General features: G+C 38.0%; 1 protein-coding gene across 1 annotated transcript in view; it reads right to left on the bottom strand.

Moving 5' to 3' along the window:
* The window catches only part of LOC140198407 (kelch-like protein 1), a 231910-nt gene extending 212987 nt beyond the window's left edge, over nt 1-18923 (bottom strand). Inside the window, exon 1 of the mRNA XM_072259500.1 lies at nt 18781-18923. Coding sequence (XP_072115601.1) covers nt 18781-18923 — 143 coding nt within the window. The remainder of the gene's footprint in view (nt 1-18780) is intronic.
* Nucleotides 18924-25257: the final 6334 nt, after the last annotated feature.

Below are 25257 nucleotides of genomic sequence, written 5' to 3'. Positions count from 1 at the left end.
ACAACTCTGACACTTTGGATATGTCCTAGAAAGCTGAGTTTAGCAAAAATCTTCAATGGTCCTGGAAAGTGAATATACATCACAACGTTCCTTCTCTGGTTCTCAACATCTTATGTTGGAGAGATTAACCTGTGCTCACTTAGTGAAATTTTGCAAGTTTCTGTCTTCTGGCAGCTTGAATTCAACTGTGTTTTTTTTTCCATACAGAAGAAATTTCCAAAGATAAATGAACTGAATGGAATCTAATGGCCTAGTAATTTAGAGAAGATACAGTGGAAAGAAATTATGTTTCCTTATTGTGGTCAACAGGAAGGAAGTGAGTGATGCTGGCTTGTTAAACACATGTTTAGGGTCAAGATCAACATGAAGACTGAAAGGAAATTGAAGAATAAAAGTCAAAGGTGATTTAAAGTCAATCCTCTGGTAGAAACTGGCTGTTAAATAATTTGCACCTGATCTTACATCTATCATTCCCTCACAGCTGTCAACAATGATTGTGCCTTTCATGACGGTAAAGGATTGTGGAGTGGGACTGCTAGTTTCTACTACTATAGCTATTATGAATTACTGTGTCTACTTCCAATGACAGGAGATCATAAACATTCACTCTCTTCAACTACAGGGCACCATGCCTGCAATGTGGATGGTTTACAAGATGCACTGAAGAAAATGAAAAGAAGCTTCATTGATTGAGTCTGCAAATGCTGGAATTTGGAGCAACGAACAATCTGCCACAGGAATTCAACCAGCTGAGCAGCATCTGGGGGGTGAGGAATAACCACAACCATAATCACTACAAAAATTGCTTTGCACTAAAATGGATGTTTTATTTTGCTCTAATTGTTTTCTTTCTTGCAAAAACTATGCATAATTTATGTTTTTTGTTCTTTTTTCTTGTGAGTGCTGCTTATAAGATATGTGATGTCTATAATGCTGATGCAAGTATGTTCTCCATTATACCTGTGCATAAATGTATTTGTGTATATGACCAGAAGCCCAGCTTGACCTGAAAGATATTACTGATGCTTTAGGACAAATCCCTGCAGAAAGACCTGATGCATGGCTTCCACCTGAAACATTGATGAGTCCTTTCCAGCCAGATGTTGCTTAACCCAGTTAGTTCCTTCAGCAAATTATCTGCTGCCTTTCTGACTGAACCACCCAAAACCAGCGGAATTAAATTGTGCTGACCTGTCACGTTGCTGTGTTGTTTAATAATAATAATGAGCAGTATAGGTTTAGTGTAGAACTAATATCAACATTACAAGTGAAAGGAAGGTTGGAGAAGGAGGAGGGAGTTGGGTGGGGATGGTCATAAGTTTACAGTGATGTTGACTTTGAGTGTCACACAGAGTGTAATCACTCTGATGCGAGTCAGTTACTTGAGAAGGATAAAGGCCGCATTGGGTTGTGGGGTGGAGATACGGTTCTACCAAAGACACTCCTTCCTTCTGCTAGCCTGCAGGTCACCCTTAGGGCAAGGTGTAACACCTGTTAGTGACTCCCCCCCCCCACAACTGACCAGGGTCACATGAAAAGTTGGGAATAGGTGGTGTATGGTCGTATGAGCAGCTGGGGCATATCACAAATCCTGGTTATGCAATCACTGATGCCAGGCAGGCAATCTCTGAAGTGTATTGATGGCAGCTGGGGTCATCCACCTTGTAAAGACACTACTCAGAAAAAGGCAATGGCAAATCACTTCAGCAGAAAAATTGGCCAAGAACAATCTTGGTGATGTAATGACCATGATAGGCCATGTGACATGACATGATACATAATGACTGCATAAAAGGCAGCATAAGATTTCCAGCTTCAACTCATTGAATGCTGCTGCAACAACTACCTCACACCCAACATCGGCAAGACTAAGGAATTGATTGTGGACTTCAGGAAGGAGAAGTCAGGAGAACTCACACCAGTCATCATTGAAAGGTCAATGGTGGAAAGGACGCGAGCTTCAAGTTCCTCAGTATCACCATCTCAGAGGATCTATCCCAGGCCTAACATGTTGATGCAATCATGAAGAATGTATACCAGTGACTATACTTCATTGGCAGTTTGAAGAGAATTGGTATGTCACCAAAAACTCTAGCAAATTTCTAGATATATACAGTGGAAAGCAGTCTATTTGGTTGCATCCCCAGCTGGCATTGAGCCTCCAATGTACAGTATCGTAGGAGGCTACAGCGGGTTGTCGATACAGCCAGTTCCATCACAGTCACAAGGCTCCCCATCATCATGAATATCTTCCAAAGTTTGTGCCTCAAAAGACAACATCAATCATTCAGGATATGCCCTCTTCTCATTACTACCATCAGGGAGGAGGTACAGGAGCCTGATGACCCACATTGAACCCACGCTCTTCCTAATGAAGCAGGTTACGATCAGCTTCTTCCCCTCCACCATTAAATTTTTAAATAGTGCATGAACTCATGAGCATTTCCTCAATATTCCCATTTTACACTATTTCCTCAAATATTTTTATTGTAACTCACAGTAATTACACGACATACGTCAATCATACAGTAATAAGACCAGATCCCCACTCACGTCACACATCATATTAACTTGGTTATTTATTGTCAGTCCTTCATCATTCCATGATTGTACTCCAGAAATCCTCACTCAGTGGCTACGTGGGGCTACCTGCACCAGATCAACTGCAGCAGCTCTAGACGCAGTATTACCACCTTCCCAAAGATGGTTTGAGATTGGATTGGAATTGTTTTATTACTGCCATTTGTACTGAGTTACAGTGAAGAGCTTTGTGACATTCAGACACATCATGTCACATACCAATACACTGAAATCACTCAGAGTAAAACAGAGTGCTGAGTATGCTTTTAGAGTCACAAAGAATGTGCAGTGCAGGTAAACCAATAAAAAGTAAGGGCCAGCACGAGGTTAACTGAGAGACTAAGAGTTAATCATTATTGTCTAAGAAGATCAGTTCAAGAGTCTGATAACAGTGGGATAGATGTTGTCCATGAGTCTGGTGGCATATGCTCTCAAGTCTTTGCATCTTCTGCCTTATGGAAAGAGGAAGAAGAGAGAATGACAGGAGTGGGAGGATACTTGATTTCTCAATGCAATAAATTCTGGCAGTTTTACTCAAATCTTATGTACAATTTGAAATATGAATATTCCTAGCAACTTTCTGCCCTCTCTGCACAAGTGTATCATATATGTAAAGATCTTGCCCTTGGGATGGCTTGTTCAAGAGAATCTGGAGACTTTGGTCATGGATATTGATGAATTTCTATTCAGTAAGTTCAAAATCTGAACGGTCTGAAACATGGTACGCAGTGACTGTTTAATGCAGGCACAGAAACTGTTCACTACGGTCAGGAGTTAACACAACATTAACAAGCTAACTGTGAATAAATATATACGACCAGAAATTCATACAAATTTTCAATCCCAAAGGATATTAAACCTGTGTGAAATCCTTCTAGGTAAGTCTATAAATAAAATGCACAAAGAAAAGCAATTGCCACTTTTAGTTGAAAAGTTAGTGGCTTTGATTGATTACTGACAAAAGGACAGGATTATGGGACAAAGTAGGCATTGATACTTCTGAGAAAATTTACTCTATAAGCTGATAGAGATTTGATGTACATACAGTGGCCACATTATTAGGTTGCTGAGTGTATGTTTGTGGTCTTCTGCTGCTGCAGCCTCTCAAGATTCAAAGCATTGGGCATTCACAGATACTCTTCTGTACACCACTGTTGTAACATGTGGTTATTTGTGTTACTGTCACATTTCTGTCAGCTTGACCAATCGGGTCTGTCTCCTTTGCCCTCTCTCATTAACAAGGTGTATTCCCCCACAGAACTGCTGCTCAATGGATGATATTTTTGGTTTTGTTTTTCACACCATTATCTGTAAACTCTAGCAACTGTTGAGCATGAAAATCTGAAGAGATCAGTAGTTTCTAAGATATTCAAACCACTTGGACAGGCACCAGCAATCCTTCCATGGTGAAATTCATATAGATCACATTTCTTCCCCATTCAGATGTTTGGTCTGTCCAACAACTGAAACTTTTGACCATGTCTGCTTGATCTTATGCATTGAAATGCTGCCATGATTAGATATCTTTAATAAATGAGCAGATGTACAGGTGTATCTAATAAAGTGGCCAAAGAGCATAGGATAGCATGGATAACATGAATGGCAAGGTAGACAGGAACCATAAGAACGTCAAAACCAAAATAGGTAATAAACTTGCTGATGAAACTGGATGAGGAAGAAATCTGAAGCACAGGCAGCCTAACAATTGCAGTAATATTCAATTTAAAATTCAGTCCTTGGAGATATTACTAAGTACGCCTATACAACAAATTACTATTGTTGAAGAGGTTTGTATAATTAGAAATAATTATACAAACAAGCAATACTTACACATATTGTTTCTTTTAACCAATGCACTGAAACAAACTGCTCTAAGTATAGTACTATAGAGTGGATTCGAGTTAATTAGGTCAGTTAATTGGGGCAGTAACTTAAGAGTGTCAACTGTTAAAGAACAAAAACTGATGGAGGCTGTAGAAACAAATCTAAACTGTTACCAAACACTTTTTAACTAACATCAATCACATGCACTTTTATGGCCACTAGACACTACTCCATGCTTACAGCGGACCATTTTTAAATAGCCTCTGTTGTATGTGTTTGTGTTCAAATGCAATGATTTTTGTCACTGATAATTGTTGAGAAATAAGCAGCAAGGCAATTCAGAACTGTGTTGCTCACAACAGTTTCAAACATTCAGACTAGGGGATGCCAAAAAAAAACAGACCTGAAAATGAAGCAATTTTACTACTTCAACAATTTAAGGACTACAAAGAACTTGAAGATATCAACAATCACCCTGACTGTTACAATGAAAATGAAGATTTGGCAGATGCAATTGTTGAAAGCATTGTATGAAGGCAGTCCATTATCTCCAATAGGTGTCTGTGCTGACTTTGTTCATTTACTGTCAATCAAAAGAACATGGCAATGTACCCTGGATCAATTCCTCTGTCAATAACTATAAGGAACCAATACACAGTTTTATAACACTGCCATAGTGTTCTAATATATTCCATATTAAATACATAATTTGTTACTCAGTAAAATGGTACTTATTAATACTTTTTAAACTATTTTCATGGAACTTCATCTAATAGGAGAAAATGCTAATGGGGCCAAAATATATCCCAATTATCCCAATATGTGCCAATTAACCAGAATCCACTGCATGTTGAAGGTGCTCTTTGAAATTTATGGTAACCTGCACATATTTGTTAGATTTTATTAGATTTGTTAGACAGTGTTGAAACAGGGAGTGAGAGAGTAACATCTTGCAAGTTGGGAGCCATTTGAAAACTGCAAGTCTCATTGCAAGTGAGTCCTTGTCTGAGCCATCAAAATGAAAGGAGGTGGAAGCGGAATGGCCATTGTCTGAGTGGGGCAGTGTTAGAGTGGTCTGGCTATGGCTCAACAGGCTTGGACAGCAAAGTCACAGGCTCTAATAAGATTTTTTTTTAAATTTCTGTTAGTACTTAGCTAATGCACTGAGAATGGCCTAATTCTCTCCTATATCTTATGGTGTTAAACATAGAAGTCCCAACTAGAGAGAGTGTGGTACTGGATTTCCTATTTCAGAATGAGACAGGGTAGGTGACAGAAGTTTGTGTAGGGGAAAATTTTGCATCAAGTGATCAAAATGCCATTAATTTCAAGGTACAGTAGTTATTGAAAAGGATAGGTCTAGTCCTCGGGATGAGAATCTAATTTGAAGAAAGGCCAATTTTGATTGGATCATAAAGGATCTGGCAGGTTGTTTTTCGTAAAGGTTCACTTGATAATTGGCAGGCCTTCAAAATTGAAATTTTGAGTGTGCAGAGTTTGTATGTTCCAGTCAGAATAAAAGGGGTTTTAGAACCTTGGTTTTCAAAAAATTTTGAGGCTCTAGTTCAGAAAAACAAGGAAGTCCAAGGTAGAAATAGGCAGGCAAGAAGAGATAGGTACTTGATGATTATAAGAAATTCAAGAGAACACTTACGAATGAAATCAAGAGGGCAAAAAGAAAGCATGAGGTTGCTCTAGCTGACAAGCTGAAGGAAAATCCTAAGGGGTTCTACAGATAAATATTAAGAGCAAAAGGATAGCAAGGGACAAAATTGGTCCCATGGAAGATCAGAATGGTCATCTACTGTATGCATGGAGCCAAAAGAGATGGGGTAGAACTTAAGTGGCTATTTTTGCATCTGTACTTACTCAACAGATGGATTCAGAGTCTACAGATGTGAGGAAACATAGCATGAAGGTCATGGACCACGTACGGATTACAGAAGAGGAGGTGTTTGCTGTCTTGAGGCAAATTAGTGTGGATCAACCACAGGGCCTGTCATGGTCTTCCTTTGGACCCTGTGGGAGGATAGTGTAGAACTATGAGGGCTCTAGCAGAGATATATAAAATATATTTAGCCACTGGGGAAGTGCCAGAGGATAAAGGGCAACTAATGTTTTTCCATTGGTAAAGAAAGGGTCTAAGAATAAGCCAGGAAATTATAGGCCATTGAGCTTGACATCAGTAGTGGGAAATTTAATGGAAGGTATTCTAAGGGACCGTATATATCAAGTCAAGTCACTTTTTATTGTCATTTCGACCATTAACTGCTGGTACAGTACACAGTAAAAACGAAGCAACGTTCCTCCAGGACCATGGTGTTACATGAAACACACAAAACTACACTAGACTATGCGAGACAACTCAAGGCTACATTAGACTATGTAAAACAACACAAAAACTACACTAGACTACAGACCTATACAGGACTACATAATGTGCACAAAACAGTGCAGGGCAGTACAATAATTAATTAATTAATTAATAATTAATAAAGAAGACAATAGGCACAGTAGAGGACTATTTCAATATAATAATGAATATTGGGATAGACAGGGACTGTTAGGGATAGTCAATATGGCGTTCTGCATGGTAAGGCTTGTCTAGCCAATCTTATAGAGTTTTTTAAGGAAATTACCAGGAAAGGTGATGAAGGCAGGCAGTGGATTGACATTGACAAGGTCCTGAATGGAAGGTTGGGCAAGAAGGTTCGGTTACTTGGTGTTCAAGATGAGGTAGCAAAATGGATTAGACATTGACTTTATGGAAGAAGCCAGAGAGTGCCTGTAGATGGTTGCCTTTCTGACTACAGGCCTATGACTGGTAGTGTGCCACAGGGATTGGTGCTGGATCTGTTGTTATTTGCCATTTGGATGATAATGCGGCAAACTGGATCGGCAAATTTGCAGATGACACCAAGATTGAGGGTGTAGTAGATAGAGAGGAAAACAATCAAATCTTGAAGGAGGATCTGCTGGGCCAGTTGAAAAGTGGACTGAAAAATAGCAGATGGAATTTAATGCACACTGGTGTGAGTGTTGCACTTTGAGATGGCCATCCAGGGTATGTCTTATACGGTGAACAGTAGGACACAGAGGAGTGCAGTAGAACAGGGGGATCTGTGAACGTGATCCATAGTTGCTTGGAAAAGGCATCACAGTAGACAGGGTCGTAAAATTAAGCTTTTGGCACTTTGGCCTTCAGATATTGAGTACAGGAGATTGGATGTTATGTTGAAATTGTAAAAGACATTGGTGAGGCCTAATTTGGAATATTGTGTGCAGTTTTGGCCAGCTACTTACATGAAAGATGTAAATAAGTTGGAAAGAGTGGCAGAGAAAATTTACAAGGATGTTGCTGGGATGAGGATCTGGGTTAAAGGGAAAGGTTGAATAGATTAGAACTTTATTCCCTAGAACATTAAATAATGAGAGGAGATTTGATAGAGATATACACAATTACGAGGGGTAATACATTTGCATTTCTTTTATTCATAAAGATAATTTTAATTACAGATTATGCATTGCAATAAAAATTAATATTTAGTAGAATGTAGAAATTATTAATGAAGGTGCCGGAGGCACATCATTCTGTGAAGTGAAGCCTTATAAGCTTCTACAGTTTCTACAGACCTCCAACAGTTAATTTTGTCTATACGTCAAAAAAATATGCAAAAATCACAATATATAAACAGGGACCTCATGACAGCGCAATGAGCAGCATCAAAAGCACATCAGACTGTTAATGGCAATTACTAAAAGTAGAGAGAGAGTGGAATAGGGGATTAGTGTATAAGTATGTTGCTTGTGATCTTATTGAAAATGCAGAGTAGTCAAAATGGGTAGCATGGACCATTCCTGTTTTCATTTCATATGTGCCCCTCATATCACAATGTATCAATTAACATGCTAACTCCCATAATGGTGAATTCGAACTGCCTGACACTCAGCCAAAGTGCAGGCACTGCCTCCATCATTACTACCATCAAGGACGAGGTACAGGAACCTGAGGACCCACACTCCAATGATTTAGGAACAGCTACTTCCCCTCCACCATCAGATTTGCTCATGAACACTACCTAATTATTCGCTTTTAATTGCACTGTTAATTTATTTTGTGAATTATCATAATTTTATGTCTTTCCACTGTCTGGATTAAGAGCATCAGCTTGTCCTGGGGCATGACCGACATATACTTTTATGAATGTGCTAAATACGCAAATGCTGTACTATGACATATACTCTATTTCCTTTCTCCATAGAATGAAGCCATTTGGTTCTGAATATTTGGTGCCCTTATTTACAAAAGATAGGATGGCATATTTAAGTGCTCCGATAAAGATCTTAGTCCCTTGGGGAAAGTAACGAATAAGTATACCAAATTTATTTTGAACTCCATGGAGCATGTGGAAACCCTCCAACACCCAGGCGGTTCTTCTTTTTCTTTTCTTCTTCTTTTTTAGGTAGGACTATATATGGGGGGGTGGAGGGTTAAGGGGAGGGGGGGAGGGTAGACACTATCTTTTCATGTATTCATTTTGAAAATTCAATAAAAATTGTATTTTAAGAAAATGAAGCCATTTGGCCCTTCGGGTTTATGGTGGTGTAATGCAGGTGACATGGTTGCTGCCTACTGCTGCAGGGATCTGTGATTGGTCCTTACCTTGGTTGCTAACTGTGTGTAGATCACAAGTTCCAGCCGAGGCTTCTCCCTGGTACACCATCTTCCCCTTAACAACCTATTGGTAGGTTAGTTACCTTCTGTAAATTGCCTTTAGTTCAGGTGGGTACAGAGGAATTAGTGGGGTGTTGATGAGCTGAAATAGGTCACAGGGTTGTGTGGAATTAGGGTCTAAATTGCAATTTTTCTCGTAATTTAACTTTCTTTAGGCTTGCTTTTATATCTGTATAATCACCTATTTCACTGTAACTGTTCAGGAAATGTTCAGAAAATTGTACTATGTATAGTTGGTTCTGTAATTCTGTCCTTGCAGTATAACAGGCTGTCCTTATCTCTCTGGCTTCAAATGGTTTGCAGAATAAAGAGGGAACATGAAGAACCCATTGTTCTTTTCTTTGATTTTTCAATTCTTGCTGTTCTTTGCTGCTGTTTACTGTGCCTGCTGTTATGAACATCTTCCAAAATGGCTGTAACAACAAGATTCACACCTCATCAAAAGGAGGAAGAGGAGGAGGAGATGGCGGCCTGACACAGCGCGCGCAGTCATTCCGAATGATATCGTATGTCTAACTAAGGGCCGTGCACAATCCTGATTTGAAGGAGACAGCTGTGAGAAGCACGGAGGAACACCTGGAGAAACTTCTGAAATGCCCGCTTCACTGCCGCTGCTACTGCGCGATCGAGAATCTCGGAAGGGGAAGGCCCCAAATCCTCGGCTTTGCCTAATGCCTATTGCCGGGGCCAGGGTCGAAGCACTCGGCAGAGATGGTGCTCAGTGCTCAGTGTCGGAGAGGTGGTCGGAGGCTCGGAGTTTTCGGATGAACTCGGATTCGGACTGTCGTTGGATGCTTCCAGGATGCTGCATCGGCAAGTTTGCGGCGCTGGAGGTTCACCATCTGCGTGAGATGATGGGACTTTCAAGAGACTTTGAGACTTTTTACTGTGCCCATGGTCTGTTCTTAATCAAATTACCGTATTGTTTTGCACTGTTGTAACTATATGTTATAATTATGTGGTTTTTGTCAGTTTTTTAGTCGGTTTGTCTTGTGTTTCTGTGATATCATTCTGGAGAAACATTATATCATTTCTTAATGCGTGCATTACTAAATGACAATAAAAGAGGACTGCGTGTTCTCAGAATCTAATCTAATCTAATCTTGACCTGCGTAGAACCAACAATATTATCTCCAGATCCAGCGGACATAAGTGGGGTGATGAGACAGGAGTGTGTTCTACAAGCTGCCACCAACCCAATAAGTCAAATGACCTCTTCCTGTGGTGTAAGGATGTACAGTATATGCTATAGAACAGGCTTTCATCTTTGGCCTATTATGCACATTCTATATGTATTTTCCACCAGTGGAAATAGATTTTACTCTGGCCTTATGTTATTGATCCAGTCATGTAGGGTGGTGGGGTGAAAGACTTCTGTACCAAAGAAGGTGTAAGGTGCTCCTTCCCTTCTTTAGCCTACAGGTCACCCTTGGGTAAGGTGTAGCACCTGCTTAGGCCCCGTGATCAGGATCATGTGAAGCCATGGGAGCAGGTGGTGGATAGTCGCATGAACAGCTGGTGCATATATCATTTCCTGGTTATGCAACCACTGACGCCAGGCAGACAATCACTGCAGAGCATTGATAATGGCTGGAGTCACCCGTCCTATAAAGACACTGCCCAGAAGAAGGCAATGGCAAACCACTACTGTAGAAAACATTTCAAACAGAATGACATTTCATTCACCAGCATTCCTGCTTGTGCAACAGATGGGGCACCACCACTGTGCAGTTATTACTTTCTTGAAAGTAGTTGTACCTAACATATTTACCATTCACTGTGTAATTCACACACAACATCTTGTCACAAAAGACCTAAGTGATCAGCTGCACAAATCATTAAATACGCTTATCTCAGCCATAAATAATACCAAGTCCCATGTTCTCAGTTCTTGATTATTTTGAGTGCTTTATATTGAGAATGATGAACATTCTAAATGCTTGCTGTTGCACACAGAAATCAGATGGCTCTCAAAAGGAAATTGCCTGTGACGTTTATATGCACATTTTGAAACTGTGATAAAATTCTTTGAAGACTCAAATGCTTCATTCAGTATTCAACTCAAGAATATTAGGCCTGAAATTGAATGAAATCAATCTTCAATTGTAAGGAAATTATGTGAATCTTATCAAAGTCAAATAAGTCATCTCCACATTTCTGTTTAAGTTAAACCTATTTAAGTGCAACGTTAGGCGTCACAACCTTTTCCAATTTCAGAGCCTCGCTGACTTGGAAGAGAAAGAAAAAATACCAGATGATGATCTTCAAGTATACTGTGTCCAGCTGGATGCGCTGTGTAAAGACATGTCAGAGAGATTTGAGGATCTTCTTTCAATCCAAATTCCAGATTGAGTAATAAATTAATTCCTGAACAGTAGTTTGGAGGAATTATCAGAGCCCTGTTGGCAGCTGATGGAGTAAAATCATTTTAGATTGCTCCTACCCTATTTACTTTATTGCCTCCCCAGTTTTTTTTGAAACCTTATCATAATACTTTAATACTGCTCTACTATGGCTGGGAAAAGAACAAAAGCTTCTGCAAAAGAAAGAGAAACAGAAGATGAATCCCCAGGTACTTTGGATTCAATCTGTGACTTCCTTAAACGGCAAAAATCCGAATTTTCCGAGGAGGTTCAACAACTTGATGGCAAATTGGATACAATCCAACAAACTTTAACTGAGCATGAGAACCGAATTCAGGAAAATACTGCAAAACTGGTGACACTTGAGGTGGGTCTTGAAGATACATTTATACTCAGCAAACAGTTATCCTTATCCAATAAAAAATGATGAAAAGGATTATCAGTCTAGAAAATGGAAACAGGAGAAATAATTTGCGAATTCTGGGTCTTGAAGAATCAATTGAAGGTACTGACTCTACAAAGCTCTTCGCAAACTTTCTGAAACAGCTATTCACTGTTCTATTAACCTCTGAGCCGAAGCTCGATCAAGCATATCACTTGCCGACTTCGAAGCCATTGCCGTCGGCAGCAAGACCCAAGTCGGTCATTCTAAGCTTTCACGAATTTCATATTAGGAACCTTTTAATTCGTCATACCCATCAACAAGGAATCATCGATTTCCATTGTTACAAGGTCAGATTTGTGGAAGATTATTCGCCTGAAGTTATGGCTAATGGTATGAAATATAAAGAAGTTATGTCGGAACTTTATAATAAAGGATTTAAACCATCCTTTCGATTTCCCACCTGTCTGAGTATTGTTTTGAAGACGGATTGCGAAAAAGAATAAAGTCAGTTGAAGATGCAAAAGAGATTCTGAAGGATGAAGTCTAAAACTGTTACATTTCTTATTTGATCAATTTTTTCCTCTGTTAAAATGAATTTGAAATAAGGTTTCAATAAGCTTACATTTTGGCTGTTCATATATTGTCTTTTTCTTTTTTTGATAGTTCTTTATTATATCCCTTTTTGAGGTTGTATTTTAATATAGCTTTCTTTGAATTTGTTTAAACTGATCCTTTTATATTTTTGAATACTGAGTTATTTTTCTTTTTATGCTGTGTCTTGGTAGGGACATATTTGACCTTGTAGGACCAGAGTTTCTGGCAACAGGATTTTTTGGGGAGGGAACTTAGGTGTTAGCTCGTTGATTGTCTTTTGGACAGCTTTCTGGCTTTGGGTGGGAGGGGACTAGGGCGTATTTCTCTCTCAGAGCTGTGTTGGGTTGAATATATGATTGCCTGATTGACTACCTTACCTTACGGTTTGCTTTCTAGTTATAATAACTTATGGCCAGATCTTTTAATTACATGATGATTTGTATTTAAAATGGTTCAAAATATTAACTTATTTAGTTTGAATATGAAAGGGCTGAATTAACCCATTAAACGGAACAAAGTGTTTGCTTATATTAAAAAATTAAAAGCACCCATTATTTTCTTACAAGAAATGCACATACGCAGCTGTGGCAGCTTACATTTTTTTTACTCGGTGGAAGGATAAACAATTTCATTCTTCGTTTAATGCAAAATCATGTGGAGTTTCGATTTTTGTAGATAATACAGTTTCCTTTGTTCAGCATAAAGTTGTTTCGGATCCTAATGGTCGATTTGTTATTGTATCAGGGAGTTTAGACAGTAAATCGATTGTTTTTGCTAATGTAGAGGCCCCCAGCGTAGATGATCCAGGATTTTTTGAACGTCTATTTTCGATTTTGCCAGATTTGTGTACTTACTCTCTTATGATGGGAGGAGATTTTAAACTGCTGGTTAGATCCAGTGTTAGATCGCTCATCTGTCAAACCAGCCGCACTTAATAAATCAGCTTTGTTTGTCCAATCCTTTCTACCTAAATATGGTATAGTTGATGCTTGGTATTTTCTTCATCCGACTGACAGGGAGTATTCTTTTTTCTCTCATGTCCATCATTCTTATACCAGGATTGATTATTTTTTTATTGACAGTCAAATGATTCCATTGGTTTGATCGATCAAATATAAAGAGATTGCTATTTCTGACCACTCTCCTGTACTTCTATCTTTAAATCACCCTGGTCCTAACCCTATGAGTAGATTTTGGTGATTTAATTTAACTGATATCCAATGAGGACTTCTTAAAATTTATGGAGAATCAAATTACTTGTTTTTTTGAAGAAAATACATTGGAAGGGATGTCTAGTCTTATCATATGGGTTATTTTTAAAGCATATATCCGGGGTCAAATTATTTCTTATACTGCAAACATCATTAAAAAAGCTAACAAAGAGAGAAACAAACTAGCTAATCAGTTAAAACAACCGTACCATAAATATGTTTTGGTACCCGATCCTGAAACATATAAAAGTAATATTGAAACCAAAACTAAATATGATCTTCTTTTAACGTATCCAATTGAAAGCCAGCTTTTGAAAGATAGAAGTCAATTTTATATTCATGGAGATAAAACTGGTAAGCTACTGGCTAATCAATTGAAGCCATTTATAGCCAAGCGGCAAATTAAAGAAATATTAATGGGGACATGACAACTGACCACTTTGAAATTAATGACACTCTTAGGGAATTTTATTCCAAGTTGTATAGTTCTGACTCTATTAAGGATAATATTGCAATGAATAAATTTTTAGATCAATTAAATGTTCCTAATCTTTCGATAGATAATCGTAGGCAATTGGATCAACCCCTTTCCCAGGAGGAAATTGCTCAGGCTATTTCAGATTTGCATTCTGGGAAATCCCCAGGATCTGATGGATTCTCAGGAGAGTTTTATAAGGCTTTTACCTCCTTGCTTATACCACACTTATGTTCTACCCTCACAGATTCCTTTAAGGTAGGAAGATTACCACAGTCTTTTTACGAAGCTTCGATTTCACTTATTCTCAAAAAGAATAAGAATCCTACTGAATGTTCTTCGTATAGACTTATCTCTTTACTCAATTTTGATACTAAAATTTTATCTAAAGTTTTGGCTCGCAGACTTGAAAATATTATATCTTCTATAGTTTCAGATGATCAGACAGGATTTATTAAAAGTTGAAGTTCCCATTTTAATATAAAGCATTTGTTAAATGCTATGCATTCTCAATGTAAGGAAATATCAGAATATGTGATATCTTTGGATGCAGAGAAGGCCTTTGACAGAGTTGAATGGAATTATCTATTTACATCCTTAGAAAAATTTAATTTTGGACCTAATTTTATTCATTGGATTAAATTACTTTATTTATCTCCCTCCGCTTGGGTTCTTACTAATCTTCAGAATTCTAAACCCTTTAAACTCCAATGTGGAACTAGACAAGGTTGTCTTTTGGGCCCTCTGCTTTTTTGATTTCATATTAGAACCCTTAGCAATAGCTTTTCGAGAGATTACTAGTATTTTAAGGAGAGGTGCTATCTACAAAGTGTCGCTCTCGCTGATGACTTATTGATTTTTATATCTAATGTTACAACCTCTTACCATTTGTGTTCCGTTTACTCTCTAATTTTAGTCAGTTCTCAGGATATAAATTAAATTTACATAAGAGTGAACTGTTTCCTTTAAACAATTTAATACCAACAGATATTAACCTTTTTAAAATTTTAAGAAAACAATTTACGTATTTAGGGGTAACAATTACTAAGAATTATAAACATTTATTTAAGGAAAATTTTTAACTTTAATGAATTATGTTAAAAAAACACTTTCTAATTGGTCGCCTCTCTCTTTATCACTGATTGGCCGAATTAATTCTATCAAAGTGAATATCTTACCTAAATTTATATACTTTTTTCAAGCTGTGCCTGTTTTTATTCCTAAATCTTTTTTTTTGACTCTTTGGATTCAATTCTTTCTTCCTATATATGGAAGAATAAAAAAACCTCATATAAGTAAAACTCACCTTCAAAAAACCAAACAGAATGGAGGCTTTGCCTTACCCAATTTTAGGTTATATTATTGGACAGTTAATACATGAAATATTACGTTCTGGATATATTACATTAACCATGAGAATTGCTCTGTATGGGTTTCTTTGGAAGTCAACTCTGTTATGAAATTTTCCATTATTTCTTTACTTGGATCCTCGCTTCCATTATCTTTAAATAAACTAACTGATAATGTGGTGGTCAAACATACTTTGAGGATTTGGTTACAGTTTAGAAAACATTTTGTTTTACTGAGATTCTCCCTCTCAAGTCCCATCTTCTCTAATTGTTTTTTTAAACCATCTTTAATTGATCTATCTTTTAAAGAATGGGAAAGATGGGGTATTAAATGATTTCAGGATTTGTTTGATGGAGGGAATCTCTCTTCTTTTGTGCAACTTTCAATGAAATTTAACCTTTCCTATACCCACTTTTTTCGATATTTACAGATAAGAGAATTTTTAAGATCTCAATTACATACATTTCCTACAAGTTCAGATAAGAATAGATACAATTGTTAATCTGAAACCCTTTGACAACGGTTCAATATCTTACATTTATGGTTTGCTGTTGGGACTGAAAAAAGCTTCTTTAGATAAAATTAAAGGATACTGGGAAAAGGATTTACAGATTTTCATATCTGAAGAGAGCTGGAAGATTATTTTAAAATTGAGTAATTCTTCAGCATTATGTGCTCGTCAATCTTTATTACAATTCAAAGTGGTACATAGAGTTCATATGTCTAAAGGCAAGCTCTCTCGTTTCTACGCAGATATTTCTCCTTACTGTGAAAGATGTACTAATGGAGTGGCCACACTAATTCATATGTTTTGGACATGTCCAAGCCTTGAAAAATTTTGGAAAGATGTACTTCAAACTTTTTCTGTACTTTTCAATGTTAGTTTTAAGCCCAGTCCTTTGACTACCATGTTTGGTATTGTTGAGGATAGTGTAACAAAACTGAAGCCACCTAATTTGCGGGTATTGGTCTTTATCTCTCTTATGGCCAGGAGGGCGACCTTACTCAAGTGGAAGGAGGCCACCCCACCCACTTATGTTCAATGGCTATCTGATGTTATGTTATGCCTTGATCTAGAGAAGATTCGTAGTTCGATTTCTGATTCTAAACATGATTTTCTAATGTTATAATGTTATGGACCCTTTCTGAGTTATTTTCATAATCTTTGAACTGTTATTAAAGTATGGATCTGAGCTGTTATTATTATAATATTATATGGTGAGGTATTTCTTTCTTTTTCTTCTCTTTTTTTTTACCAACTAGCTCATTTTGGTAATAGGAGTAGATTTTTTAAAAATAAAATAAAATTATTTTATTTTATTTCATTTCATAATTCAATCTTCTTTTTCTACATGATTGATTTGGAATATGGGATACTGTAATCATATAACTGTGATTTAAGTGTAATGTAATTTGTATTACTTGTATCCTTATGAATTTTGTATTTGTATTTATGCAATTTATATAATTTTAATAAAAATATTGAAAGAGGAATTATCAGGAAGTATGTAGGAAGAACTGATCTCACTACAAAATTACTTGGAGCTGAAGCAAATGTTTAAAAACAATCGTATTAAGAATTATGGTTGCAGAAAAATTCTCTGAATGCTGTCCAGCACTGTGGAAAAAGGTTAAGATGTTCTTTATTGCCTTTCCAATATCATATTGAGTGGATTATGGTTTCAGCGTAGTCACCCAAATTCTTTCAAGGCAATGAAACAGACAGAAAATCACTGAACATGGGGATCGGAGACTCCTTCTGAGAGACATTCAGCCTGATGTTGAGAAGCTGGTCTCACTGCACCAAGCCCATCCATCTCACTGAATGGTGAAAATGTAGTAAAGTAGTGAAAGGTCGGATCACTAATGTATGCTCTAAAACTGATGAAAATTGTTTTTACTGTAATTAAATACAAAATAGTTGTTTTGCAGCTTTAAATAAATTTGAATAATTTTTGCAATGATTTGTCAGTGATTTGAATTTGCAGTTCCTGTTTTCTTTCACTGTGCATTATAAATCAAAATTGTTTATATAGTTTTTATGTAATGGTCAGAAAGAGAGAGAAGGTTCTGGGGATGTGGTCTGAGATCCAAAGGGTCAGAAACTCAAAAAAAAAACCTTGGGAACCACTGCTCTACACAGACAGCACTGGAAGTCAGGATTGAACCTGAGGTCACTGTAGTGTTGAGGGAACAGCTCATCTACCTGCAGCACAATACAACAAGGATAAAATAAACTGTCTACTGCTGTTAGAGAAGAAGGCATACAAATTAGCTGCAATTCTACTGACCTGTCTATATTTCCCTCTATTGTCTTTATATAGTGAGCGTGTATTGTATTCAGAACTATATACTATATGAATTTTGATTAATTATTATATCCTCCACTACTGTTAGATAGGTAAAATCAAAACTGGAGATAGACAGCTTTCAGGTAAATTTTTATACCCCCATAGCTGCAGCCTGACCAGCTGAGTACGTCCAGGAGATTTCCATCATCCTCAGTTCCTTTGCAGTCAGATAGGTGCTTGTGCTTGACAAAGGCCATCTGGGAAAAAGTTTTACAGTATCCTCTTATTTACTCTGCTGCGGCAGCAACAGGCTGCAACACCCAGAGTTAAGTGTAGCCACCATTCCTTGTATAGCCCTAGTGACAAAAGTGGTTTTCTCTGCGCTGTCTTCTCTCAGTTTTACCACGTAAAACTCCACTAACCTGGCATGCTTGGGAATACTGGAGCAGATTTCACAGAGTATCAGATGTTGTTCTTATTAATATTCCACAGTACATTTAATGCACTGCATTCACTATTTTCTCAATGAACCTGCTGAGTTTAAAGGGAGTGCTAGAAACAGGGTCCCAGTAAGCTCAAAAGGAACAGGATTAAGAAGCAAGAAGTGAGTTTCAAAGGAGTACAGGAACCAGGGTCCCAGTGAGTGACAGGGAACACTGGAAAGAAGGCCCAATAAACTTAAAGAAAACTTGAAAATTAGATGTCTGATGGATGACAGGGTGACAAGAACCGGGGTCCTGGAGAATGAACGGGAGTATGGAAGACATCAGATCCTCTAACTGTTGAGCCATTTAGATTTGTTAATCCAAATCCTAATATGGAATATCAAAGTTTTACTATACCCGTGCCATATGGGAGTCTCAGGGGACCTAGTTTTATTCCAAAAGGAAGTCAACTCAACCCAAGAGACTTTCTCTTACAACAAGCAGATCCACCCAGAGGTGTTAATGGCAAGGTGGCAGGACGCCTTACCTATGAGCAGGAATTTTCCGATTTCCAGCAATCAGGATGACATCACACAGCTGGTGTTGCTTGAGGTAGAGCTCCATCTTGTGAAATGTCTGCTCTGCGTGATTCACGGACTGGAAGAGCTCCTCAGAGCTGCCAGCTTCCATATCGCAGTGTGGCATCAGTGGATGGCTGGATACTGACAACCTGTGGACCACAAAAGGGAGATATACTGTATATTGGTGATGTAGTATCCCAGCTTTTATAGCCTTAATCACACTTCTAGCTGATCACAGGCTGAAAGAAACCAATAGGAAAAAACAATAGATGCCTACGGCCCTTTACACACACAGTAGAATGAAATGAGAGCGATATGCTCCTTGGAATCTTGTCCTCCTTTAACTCACACTTTTCCTTAATAAGTCTTTTATCTTCTCATGACAACTCTTCTTTTGCAGCACAGCAAGAATCTTTTGGAAGTTAATTGCTTCCTATTTAAGTAAGCTTCATTGCACATAAGCGATATAAATGATTTGGCAGAAGGGAAATGCATTATTTGTTTCAGCACATAAAATTATATGAACTCCAGATATTGAGGTTTCTAGGTTTGCCACAATCTTATCCAAGTGGGACGGTAACCCAATTACATGAACAGTCAATCAAGCAAGACAAATTTTCAAACTGTATCCAAGTGCACAATACAAGGGATTATCTTATTTCTACGTTACATCATCCTCTTTCAAGCGACATGGTAGGACATTTAGGAAAGATGAGGAGTAGAGGAATCTAGGAGTCCAAGTCCACAGTTCCCTAAAAATTAGTAAACTGATATACTACTGTCACCTGTACCCAGATGCAATAAAAATGTTTTTGCATGCCATCCATACGGATCATTTAATTGTATCAGTGCAATAATGTAGTACAAGGGAAAACAATAACAAAGTGCAGAATAAAATGTTATGGTTACAAGGAAAGTACAGAATAGGTTGACAATAAGGTATAAAAGGCCATAACAAAGTAGAGTGTGAGCTCCAGGGTTCATCTTATCATACGACATGGGTCTATTCAATAGTTCCATAATAGAAACTGTCCTTGAACCTGGTGGAAGATTCTATCAAGGCTTTTGTGTCCTCTGTCCAATGGGAGGGGGAGAAGAAAGAATGCATTGGTTGGGTGAGGTCTTTGATTATGTTGAATGCCTTACAGAGGCAATAAGTGGTGTAGATAGAGTCCCTGGAGAAAAGGTTGGTTTCCATGATATACTGAGCTGTGACAACATCGGAAAATAGTCTGGTGAAGAAGACATATGTCATATTTATATACTAGTCCCTGGCCTCTGTAGACAAGATTGAGACATACATTTCAACATTACAGAACACTGGTTAGATTTAGATTGTCATATTGTGTTCAGTTCTTGTCACCACACTTCAGGAAGGCTGTGATTGCATTGTAGACAGTGAAAAGGTGATTCACTAGGATGTTGCCTGTTTGGAAAACGTTAATTATGGGAAGGGTTTGTTTTCATCTTCATGTATGAGGCTGAGGGATGACCTGATAGAAGTAGGTACACTATAAAAGACAAAGTTAGGCTACTTAGTCAGAGTCTTTTTCCCATGATAGGAATATCAAAAATAGCCTTGAGGTGAGAGTAAGGAGCTTTAAAGGGGATCTGAGGGGATTTATGTTTTATGTAGTGGTGTGGAAGTTGAAACAAGGCAAAGGTTAAGATAATGTCTGGGCAAGAAAGGTTTTTTTAAGAGAGTTTCCCTTTGCACAGTGAAAGACTGAAGCCATTTGAAATATGGAGACATGGATTAACTGAGGGACAATTATTTAACTAACATCAAAGTATCAGCAGTTGTGGATTTGTAGTTTCTATAGACTTTTACCACTTGATTTTTGAATGGTGATCTTGCAAGAAAGAACTTGAACATACATAGTCATTATTCGTCACTGCTAGTCAATTCTGTTTAGTCAATTTCTCTATTCAGACTTTAGAACAGTGTGGTGACAGGGGCCATGTTGCCTCCCTTGTGCAAAAGTAAATGAAGTGCGATTAAGGAATGAGTGTGAATTTTCAGAGTCTAGTTAACCAGTGATAACAGTGCTTCTTATCAGTAATGGGCTGTCAGAGCTGGTGCTGGAACAGATTCATTGATGATGTTTAAGAGGAACATGGACAGACCCATAAATAGGAAAAATATATACTCTTAATGCAAGCAAATGGATTAAGCAGATGGCCAAAAAAGTTAGTGAATGGGTTGAAGGAACCATTTCTATGAAGTACACCTCTATGACTTTATATGAGATTTTGAACACTGCTGTGTTCTGTATCTCACAATTCAGGCGATTATTCTTCCCACCTCTGTTCATCCCTTACTTACACCTCCCCAAAACACATTAGGTGAAATTTTGAGACTTCAGAGACAGATGAGCAACAATGGTCTAATGCGTGGTACAGGAGGCTTGCAGGGCTAAATGGGCAACCCTGGGCCTTGTTTTCCATGTATTTCATCTTTGTTCAGCTGACACCAGATCTATACCATCCAGTTTCTCTCAGTTTCTGTCCTCTTACAGAAATCCCATCCCTCCCCCTTCTTTGCAACTTAAAACATGTTGATTTTCTTCATGTTTTTGAGTTCTAATGAAGGGCCATCAGCTCAATATGTTATCTGGATGTCTCTCCTGCTGAGTGTAAGCTGCATTTTCTGGCTTCATTTTGACATGTATCCTTTGAATCTAAACATTAATGGTTGAAACTGCCAGCAGCAGCCCACAAGACTCTGCAGTTCAAATAATAATCTACTTCCATTTGATTGAAATCACAAGGAATCACCCACATAAGTCAGAAACTAAGGAGAATTTCTTTTCCAGATGGATATATGGATATTTAGAACTTTATTTCTCAGAGGGCATTGGAAGCAGAGTCTGCAGTTTTTTCTTAAAGCAAATAGATACTTCATAAGCAAGGTTCTCTGATAGTGTTCCTATGATGCTCCTAGGGATTTCTTATCATATTTATATTGCCATCTTTGTGCTTCTTCTCCCCTCATTGTTTACACCACAACAATGTTTGACTGACTCTTAACACATTTATTTCAAACTTTCCCCATTTCCACTTGTGTTTCCATTCTACTCGTGCATGTGCTCTATCATTCAATTGAATCATGGCCAATCCTTTATCTTAGTACTATATTCCTGCTTTCTCCACATACCCCTTGATGCCTTTTGTGTTTAGAAATCCATCTATCTCTTTCTTAAATATATTCCAACACATCACAGTTTCTCATTCTGTATTTAAAACATCAAAATCAGATCCAGGTGTGAGTTGCCTGAAGGTAATTTCAGAGCCTTTGGCTTTTTATTACCTTTACAAAATGTTTTATTCCAGACTGATTTTATCATATTCACTCACTGTTGGGTAGTACTTGCTTCTAATCAATTGAAGATTACTATTCTGAGTCTCACATGGCAATGGGATACCAAACAACAAAGACCGACTGGTCTGCAATTGCATCAGAAGATATGATGGTTTTATTATGGTCAGGTGTTTATGCCATGTAAGAATCACATTAGGTCTGGTAACTGAATAAACACAATTTACTTTATTATACCTCTTGTACAGAATTTTTGTTACTGTTTGCAGAAATTCAATTTACAAACCTGTTCATTGTCCTATGAAAAGTGGACTGTTTCCTATAGCAGAATGCGCTGTGGCCCGAGGATAGCAATTTAAGCTGACTGGCAAAGAACCAAGATGCATTTTTTAAGCTACAATTTGTTATGATCTAGGATGAAGATTCAATAGCAATGATCTAAGGGGAATGTGATAAACACATTCATAGGGAAAATCAACAATGTCTTGGAAAACAGACAAGAGATTGAGCTCTATTAGAGGCCCCTACACAGATCACAGGAGCATAATGTGCTAAGTAGCCTACACTTAAGATCATAAAACCATATGATAAAGCAACAGAATTAGGCCTTTTAGCCCATCAAGTCTACTCTGCCATTTCATCATGGCTGATCTATTTTCACTCTCAGTCCCAGTCTCCTGCCTTTCTGCCCCCCCACCCATCCTTTCATACCCTCAAAAAGGGGTTTGAGGCGAGATGAAGGAGGTTTAATGGGGAATCTACCAACCTCTGCTTTAAATATACCCAATGACTTGTCCTCCACAGCTGGCTGTATCAATAAGTTCCACAGATTCCCCACTCTCTGGCTTAAGTTGTGTTAACCTGCAGTTCAATGATACTGAAAATGATTAGCTATTATTAAATTTTATGTGCTGTTATGTTACTTCCTAAGTCCACCTTTAAAAATGATATCCTGTGACCAGCTGCTCTCTCTATATGTAGGAAGATACATTGTTCACGTTTAATGTACCAGAATTATTCTTTTGTTTAATAAAACACTTTATAGATTTTTTTTTCAGTATGTTAGGCAGTAATAGTGGTAAGTTCTTTTTGGCATTATCCATTTTTCTCCACAAATCTGGGTATGTACATTCTTCCCGTGACCAAGTGGGTTTCCTCTGTGCGCTTCGGTTTCCTCCCAAAGACATACCAGTGGTAGAGTAATTGGTCATTGTAAATTGTTCCATGAATATGCTCAGGTTAAATCAGGGGTGCTTGGCAGCATGGCTTGAAGGAACAGAACGGTTTATTCTGTGCTCTATCTCAATAAATAAATAAACAAACAAACTGAACAAAGACAGTAAATTAATAACCAAAACGTATATGATAGGGATCTTCAAATTTAACTGATAAACATTGAAAATAAAACACATTGGAAAGCCATTCTTGCAAATCAATCAAATCTGTCTCAAACAGAATTTACATTTTCAATCATATTTCTTTATGAATAGTACACATATTCCTGAAAATGTTCAGACAGGCATCTGACCAATCTCAATCAAGTGAGGGGAATGGTTACAGTAATAACAAAACATAGGAGGAATAACTGGGTAGAAGTGAGGGAATAAATCAAAGCGTTCATGATTTCAGGAAAATTTTGCAAAGGAATAATAAACTGTCAGTTGATTTGCACTGGGGCACTGGTAAGGAGGACAGCGTTAAGACTTTGGTAACACTGGAAAAGAGCCTCTGAACTTAAAAGACCACAACCCTTCTCTGAGAACAGAAACAGAGTTGATGATTCAGATTGAAGGTGTTTTGTCCCAATCCTTTATCCCAATAAAGGGTTTTTGACCCGAAACAATAATTCAGAGCTCTGGTCTGCTGAGTATTTCTGACATTTTTCTTTTATTTTCGATTTTCAACATTTGCAGTCTTTTATTTTTATTTTCACTTTTAGATTTAGTACAATTACGTAGACCATAAGTCCATAAGATATAGGAGCAGAAGTAGGCCATTCAGCCCATCGAGTCTGCTCCATCATTCAATCATGGGCTGATCCATTTCATCCAGTCATCCCCACTCCCCTCTTTCACCCCATACCCTTTGATGCCCTGGCTAATCAAGAACCTATCTATCTCTGCCTTAAATACACTCAATGACTTGGCCTCCACAGCCACTTGTGGCAACAAATTCCACAGATTTACCACCCTCTGACTAAAGCAATTTCTCTGTATCTCAGTTCTAAAAGGTAGTCCTTCGATCCTGAAGTTGTGTCCTCTTTGTCCTAGAATCCCCTACCATGGGAAATAACTTTGCCAAATCTAATCTGTTCAGGCCTTTTAACAGTTGGAATGTTTCCATGAATTCCCCCCTCATTCTCCTGAACTTCAGGAAATACAGCCCAAGAGCTGCCTGACATTCTTCATACGATAACCCTCTCATTCCTGGAATCATTCTCGTGAATCTTCTCCAATGTCAATATATCCTTTCTAAATTAAGGAGCCCAAAACTGCACACAATACTTCAAGTGTAGTCTCACGAGTGCCTTATAGAGCCTCAACATCACATCCCAGAACTTATGTTCTATACCTCTAGAAATGAATGCCAACATTGCATTTGCCTTCTTCACAACCGACACAACCTGCAGATTAACCTGTAGGGTATCTTGCACAAGAACTCCCAAGTCTCTTTGCATCTCTGCATTTTGAATTCTCTCCCCATCTTAATAATAATCTGCCCATTTATTTCTTCCACCAAAGTGCATGACCATACACTTTCCAACATTGTATTTCATTAGCCACTTCTTTGCCCATTCCCCTGAACTATCTAAGTCTCGCTGCAGGCTCCCTGTTTCCTCAACACTAACCGCTCCTCCACCTACATTTGTATCATCGGCAAATTTAGCCACAAATCCCTTAATGCCGTAGTCCAAATCATTGACATACATCGTAAAAATTAACGGTCCCAACACCAACCCCTGTGGAGCTCCACTGGTAACTGGCAGCCAGCCAGAATAGAATCCTTTTATTCTCATCTCTGTATTCTGCTGATCAGCCAATGCTCCACCCATGCTAGTAACTTCCCTGTAATTCCATGGGCTCTCATCTTGCTAAGCAGCCTCATGTGCGGCACCTTGTCAAAA

Source organism: Mobula birostris, chromosome 5 (assembly GCF_030028105.1).
Source record: "Mobula birostris isolate sMobBir1 chromosome 5, sMobBir1.hap1, whole genome shotgun sequence".
In the NCBI taxonomy this organism is placed as follows: Eukaryota; Metazoa; Chordata; class Chondrichthyes; order Myliobatiformes; family Myliobatidae; genus Mobula; species Mobula birostris.
The sequence above is the reverse complement of the archived record's forward strand: the minus strand, read 5'-3'. Positions and strand labels throughout refer to the sequence as shown.